The sequence below is a fragment of the Nerophis lumbriciformis genome, linkage group LG13 (genome assembly GCF_033978685.3).
Source record: "Nerophis lumbriciformis linkage group LG13, RoL_Nlum_v2.1, whole genome shotgun sequence".
NCBI lineage: Eukaryota > Metazoa > Chordata > Actinopteri > Syngnathiformes > Syngnathidae > Nerophis > Nerophis lumbriciformis.
In genome coordinates, this window is record NC_084560.2 from 9,462,071 (window position 1) to 9,469,087 (window position 7,017).

The window sequence follows — 7,017 nt, forward strand, 5'->3', positions numbered from 1 at the left end:
ATATATATATATATATATATATATATATATATATATATATATATATATATATATATATATATATGTGTGTGTGTGTATATATATGTGTGTATATATACTGTATGTACATATGTTTGTATAGATGTACATATGTATATGTACGTACACACACACACACACATATATATATATATATATATATTAGGCATTACAAGACTGCTTCGAAACCACAGACTGGGACATGTTTAAAGCAGCCGCCACCGATAATCACCACACATGTGTGGAGGAGTATGCAGAGTCTGTGTCCGCATACATTCAGAAGTGCATGGAGGATGTCAGTGTGATCAAGAACATCCCCACACGGGCCAACGAGAAACCCTGGATGAACAGTGAGGTACGTGCAATGCTGAAGGCTCGGAACAAGGCTTTCAAGTCTGGCGACATGGTAGCAGCCAGAGCTAACCTGAACCGTGCCATTAAGGTTGCAAAGTGTGCTCACAGTCAGAAAGTGCAGGACTTCTTCGAGAACCCTACAAACACTAGACGAATGTGGCAGGGCATACAGGTCATCACGGACTATAAAGCTGCCCCCTGTCACTGTGACAACAGTATCAGCTTCCTAGATGACCTTAACAACTACTTTGCAAGGTTTGAGGCACTTAACACCACTCCGGCGAGAAAATCCATCCCTCGCCCTGATGAGCAGCCGCTCAACCTGGATATAGCGGATGTCCGGAAAACCCTGAGGAGAGTGAACCCCCGGAAAGCACCGGGACCTGATGACATTCCGGGCAAGGTGCTTAAGGGATGTGCAGACCAGCTGGCTGGGGTTCTCACAGACATCTTCAACATATCGCTGACCCAAGCTGTGGTACCATCATGTTTTAAGACGGCTACAATCATCCCAGTGCCAAAAAAAACCACAATCTCCTCCCTCAATGATTACCGCCCTGTTGCACTCACCCCCATCATAATGAAGTGCTTCGAGAGGCTGGTAAAGGAATATATTGTCTCCAAACTTCCCCCAACATTCGACCCATACCAGTTTGCTTATCGCCCTAACCGCTCCACAGAGGACGCCATCTCCTCTGCACTCCACCTGAGCTTAGAACATCTGGAAGGAAAGGGCACACACGTACGGATGTTGTTCCTCAGCATTCAACACCATCATCCCGCAGCACATGGTGAGCAAACTGGCCCCCCATGGATTCAGTACCCCCCTTTGCAACTGGCTGCTTGACTTCCTCACAGACAGACCCCAATCTGTGAGAGTGGGCAACAACACCTCCAGTGCCATCTCCCTGAGCACCGGCTCCCCCCAGGGCTGCGTCCTGAGTCCGCTGCTGTTCACGTTGATGACCCGTGACTGCTGCGCCAGGTCCACTACTAACACATGTATGCGGACGACACGACAGTAGTGGGCCTCATACGTGACAACAATGACATGGACTACAGGGAGGAGGTGAAACATCTGGTTGACTGGTGCAGAACCAACAACCTGGTCCTGAATGTCAACAAGACCAAGGAGATCATTGTTGACTTCAGGAAGCACCAGTCCAGCCATGCTCCACTCTACATCAACGGTACAGCAGTGGAGATAGTAAGCAGCACCAAGTTCCTGGGGAGTGCAGATAACTGACAACGTTAACCTGGTCCCTACACACCGGAGCTCTTGTAAAAAGAGCTCAGCAGCGCATGCACTTTTTGCGTGGGATGAAAAGAGCACAGCTCCCTACCCCCATTCTCAGCACATTCTACAGAGGCACTATAGAGAGCAACAGCATCTCTGTCTGGACTGGAGCCTGCAGTGCCTCAGACTGAGTGGTGAGGACGGCGGAAAAGATCATCAGGACTCCTCTTCCTCCTATCCAGAAGATCGCAAAAAGCCACTGCCTAACCAGGTCTCAGAAAATCTGCAAAGACTCCTCCTACCCCCACCAAGGACAGTTTTCACTGCTGGACTCTAGAAAGAGGTTCCGCAGCCTCCGAAGCAGAACCTCCAGGTTCTGTAACAGCTTCTTCCCTAAGGCCTGTAAGACTCTTGAACGCATCATAATTAAATTAAATTATCCCCTCAACTCCCCCCAAAATGGATTAACTCGCTGGATTAAAAAAGACAATATAACATACATCCATAAATGCGGACGCATGTGAAAAAGTGCAATATATTTATCTGTACAGTAATCTATTTATTTATTCATATATATATTTATATTTATTTATTTATTTATATATGCACCTTATTGCTTTTTTATCCTGCACTACTCTGAGTTTATGTAACGAAATTTTGTTCTTATTTGTGCTGTAAAGTTCAAATTTGAATGACAATAAAAAAGTAAGTCTAAATATATATATTGTACAAACGTCAACAACCATATTGCTACAATAAATAACAAAAAAAGTAAAAACCTTTTTACCTTGTGTCGACGAATACAAATAAATTCGTACACCGAGACATTGAGAGCTTGAACTAAAGGTTTGCAAACCGAATAGTTTGTAAAGGAGGGGTTTGTAAATTGAGGTTCCATTGTACTTCTAAAACTGCTATTTGTCATGACTTGGTCCTGGGTGTTTGCTTTTCCGGAATGCAACGGAAAGTTGGCTCGGGCGAGACGGGAATGTAAATACATGATTTATTTAATATATCAAAATAAAGTACAAACGAAAAGCGCGCACAGTGGCGGAGAACAAACTATGAAACCAAAAGACTATAGCAAAAAAAAGTACAAACGAAAAGCGCGCACAGTGGCGGAGAACAAACTATGAAACCAAAAGACTATAGCATTAATAAACAAAACTTATTTGGCATGGACTAAAAGGAGCAGCATAAACGATGGACATGAAATCAAGTGTCAGAAATGTGCAGAGCATAATTGTGGGATGTCGCCAGAAAGACAAACTGAAAACAATGAACTTAAATACTACAGACATGATTAACGAAAACAGGTGCGTGACTCAAAACGTGAAACAGGTGCGTGATGTGACAGGTGAAAACTAATGGTTGCTATGGTGACAAAACAAAAGTGCACAGAAAGTCCAAAAACAAAACCGAACATGACCAAAACAAAAACATGATCACACAGACATGACACTATTACTATTAAAATAACATCCAAAGTGGAATAAAAGAGCAGGTAAATGTAACAAGAATAAATGTTGACACTAATAACACAGACTGGTTTTTTTCCTTTCAAAAAAATCTATTCTAGTAAAAAAAATGAAAAATATCAAGATGGCCCCTGCATCTTGTCATTTTTCAGTGTGTCCCTCAATGGAAAAAGTTTGGACTCCCATGATTCACACACTACCAGTCAAAAGTTTGCACATGCTTTCTCATGCTATCAAAGGTGAAGGCGTGTCAAAATCTAATTGAATATGAAATATTGCTATCGTATATGTATAAACCAGGGGTGCTCATTACGTCGATCGCGAGCTACCGGTCGATCTCGGAGGGTGTGTCAGTCGATCACCAGCCAGGCATTAAAAAATAGTCCTAAAAATGAGCGATCATAAATCTTCACCATGACGTCACTTTCGTCACTTGATTGACATTCACGGCACCCGAGGGTCTTCTGAGATGACGCTGGCTGCCGCCAGCTCATTAAAATGACCGACTGGAAGGCGAGAAACACTTTATTTCAACAGACTCTGGCGCCGTACCTGTCGTCAAAACTCCAAAGACCGACTGCACAGTTGCACAATAAAAGCTCTGCTTCATCCTGCCTGCGCTACCAAAATAAGAGTCTCAGAAAGCTGGCGTGCACAAGCTAGCAAGCTACGGAGTTTGCCGACAATGTATTTCTTGTAAAGTGTATACATAGGAGTACGGAAGCTGGATAAATAAGATGCCAAAAACCAACCACTTTCATGTGGTATTGGACAGAAAGGAGGACTTTTTTCTCCCCCATTCGAAAATGCGGACCTTATCAGCACCACTGTCTGATTCCAATCAATGCAAGTCATCAGAATCAGGTAATACACCAACTTATATTCTTGTCTTCATGGAAGAAAGGAATCTATATGTGTTAAACTTGCTTGTATTATCTTTAAACACCTTAACTTGTTAACAATATTAACTATATGTGTTAAACATGCTTGCATTATCTTTAAACACCTTTAACTTGTTAACAATATTAACTATATGTGTTAAACATGCTTGTATTATCATTAAACACCTTTAACTTGTTAACAATATTAACTATATGTGTTAAACATGCTTGTATTATCTTTAAACACCTTTAACTTATTAATAATAACTATTTGTATTAAACATGCTTGTATTGTCATTAAACACCTTTAACTTGTTAACAATATTAACTATATGTGTTAAACATGCTTGTATTATCTTTAAACACCTTTAACTTATTAATAATAACTATTTGTATTAAACATGCTTGTATTATCATTAAACACCTTTAACTTGTTAACAATATTAACTATATGTATTAAACATTCTTATATTATCATTAAACACCTTTAACTTATTAACAATATTAACTATGTGTTAAACATGATTGCATTATCATTAAACACCTTTAATTTATTAACAATATTAACTATATGTGTTAAACATGCTTGCATTATCATTAAACACTTTTAACTTATTAACAAAAACATATATTTCATAAATAAGTAAATATAAATGATATATATGAATGAGGTAGATCCCCACGACTTGATCAATTGAAAAGTAGCTCGCCTGCAGAAAAAGTGTGAGCACCCCTGGTATAAACTGTGTATGTAGTTGTGTTGTAGTTGTACAAATACAATAAAGGTCGATATATACGCTGAAATTAAAAGTGATACCAATGCAGTTACCAATGAAAAGTGATTCTAATGACATACGGTGATTATTACTTTTAACTAAACGTGACCAAATTCTCTTTTTAAACTGCGCGCAAGTATAACGAAAAGTATTTCCCCTTCTAGGCGGGACAAGAACGACATCAACAAGATCATCTTCAAGAGTGGAGATCTGCAGATGTCTCCGTACGCGGACTTCCCCAAGACCAACCGCATCTCCACGGAGTGGGGGCGGGAGACCATTGAGATGCAGGAGAACGGCAGCACCAAGAACCTTCTGCAGATGACTGACATTTACTATTCTGTAAGACTCCTCCTGCCTCACATCTCTCTCCATGAGGGTGATTTTTATTTTATTTTATCATTGCAGCCCGCCTTACGGAACTCTGACCTGGAGAGAAACGGCTTGTACCCGTTCACAGGTCTGCCGGGGTCTCGCCACTCCTGCATCTACCCTGCCCAGTGGAACCCGTCTTTCACCAGCGACGACTCAAGGCGAAGAGACTACTTCTAACCCGGGAAGTATTCTGGCACCCTCACAGTCATTGAATACTTGTGACTTCAGATTACTAAAGTGCACAGTTTTGCAAGTCAAATGTGGCCTGAGAGGGTTGCAGTGCCTTTGCATGGCTTCAACTCATTTCCCTCAACGGACTACTAAATGCAAAATATTGGTATGCTGAAATATACACTGCTCAAAAAAATTAAAGGAACAGTTTTTTATCAGGGTATGGCATGAATTCAATTGCACTTTTCTGATAAGGTTTTGGTCAGGTATGTGGCAGAGGGGGTTGTTAATCAGTTTTGCATTGGTGTTGATGGAATTAACAACAGGTGCACTAGAGGGGCAACAACGAGATGGCCCCCAAAACAGGACTGGTTTTGCAGGTGGGGGCCATTTCAAGTTCTTCCCTCTTGATCTTTTTTAACTGTTTTCCCACAAGTGTTGGCTTTAGCTAGAGCAGGGGTCTGCAACTTGCGGCTCTTTGATCACTCTGATGCGGCTCAGCTGCATACTTGCCGACCCTCACGATTTTCCCGGGAGACTTTCGGATTTCCGAGGATGTCCCTCGGGAAGTCCTGTGGGGAGTGCTCAGAGAGTACGGGGTATTGGACTGTCTGATTGTGGCAGTCCGCTCCCTGTATTATCAGTGCCAGAGCTTGGTCCGCATTGCCGGTAGTAAGTCGGACACGTTTCCAGTGAGGGTTGGACTCCGCCAAGGCTGCCCTTTGTCACCCATTCTGTTCATAACTTTTATGGACAGAATTTCTAGGCGCAGTCAAGGCGTTGAGGGGATCTGGTTTGGTGGCTGCAGGATTAGGTCTCTGCTTTTTGCAGATGATGTGGTCCTGATGGCTTCATCTGGCCAGGATCTTCAGCTCTCACTGGATCGGTTCGTAGCTGAGTGTGAAGCGACTGGGATGAGAATCAGCACCTCCAAGTCCGAGTCCATGGTTCTCGCCCGGAAAAGGGTGGAGTGCCATCTCCGGGTTGGGGAGGAGATCTTGCCCCAAGTGGAGGAGTTCAAGTACCTCGGAGTCTTGCTCACGAGTGAGGGAAGAGTGGATCGTGAGATCGACAGGCGGATCGGTGCGGCGTCTTCAGTAATGTGGACGCTGTATCGATCCGTTGTGGTGAAGAAGGAGCTGAGCCGGAAGGCAAAGCTCTCAATTTACCGGTCGATCTACGTTCCCATCCCCACCTATGGTCATGAGCTTTGGGTTATGACCGAAAGGACAAGATCACGGGTACAAGCGGCCGAAATGAGTTTCCTCCGCCGGGTGGCGGGGCTCTCCCTTAGAGATAGGGTGAGAAGCTCTGCCATTCGGGGGGAGCTCAAAGTAAAGCCGCTGCTCCTCCACATCGAGAGGAGCCAGTTGAGGTGGTTCGGGCATCTGGTCAGGATGCCACCCGAACGCCTCCCTAGGGAGGTGTTTAGGGCACGTCCGACAGGTAGGAGGCCGCGGGGAAGACCCAGGACACATTGGGAAGACTTTGTCTCCCGGCTGGCCTGGGAACGCCTCGGGGTCCCACAGGAAGAGCTGGACGAAGTGGCTGGGGAGAGGGAAGTCTGGGCTTCCCTGCTTAGGCTGCTGCCCCCGCGACCCGACCTTGGATAAGCGGAAGAAGATGGATGGATGGATGGACTTTCGGATTTCAGTGCCTCTCGCAGAAAACTCCCGGGATTAATATTCTCCGAATTTCACCTTAACAATAATTATAAGGGCGTGCCA

General features: G+C 43.7%; 1 protein-coding gene across 2 annotated transcripts in view; it reads left to right on the plus strand.

Annotated features, from left to right (window-relative positions):
- heg1 (heart development protein with EGF-like domains 1) overlaps window positions 1-6,013 on the plus strand; it is a 76,015-nt gene extending 70,002 nt beyond the window's left edge. For both annotated transcript variants that reach the window (XM_061971734.1, XM_061971733.2), the window contains exons 13-14: window positions 4,909-5,086; window positions 5,153-6,013. In XM_061971734.1, coding sequence (XP_061827718.1) covers window positions 4,909-5,086; window positions 5,153-5,296 — 322 coding nt within the window. In that variant the 3' untranslated portion in view covers window positions 5,297-6,013. The remainder of the gene's footprint in view (window positions 1-4,908; window positions 5,087-5,152) is intronic.
- Window positions 6,014-7,017: the final 1,004 nt, after the last annotated feature.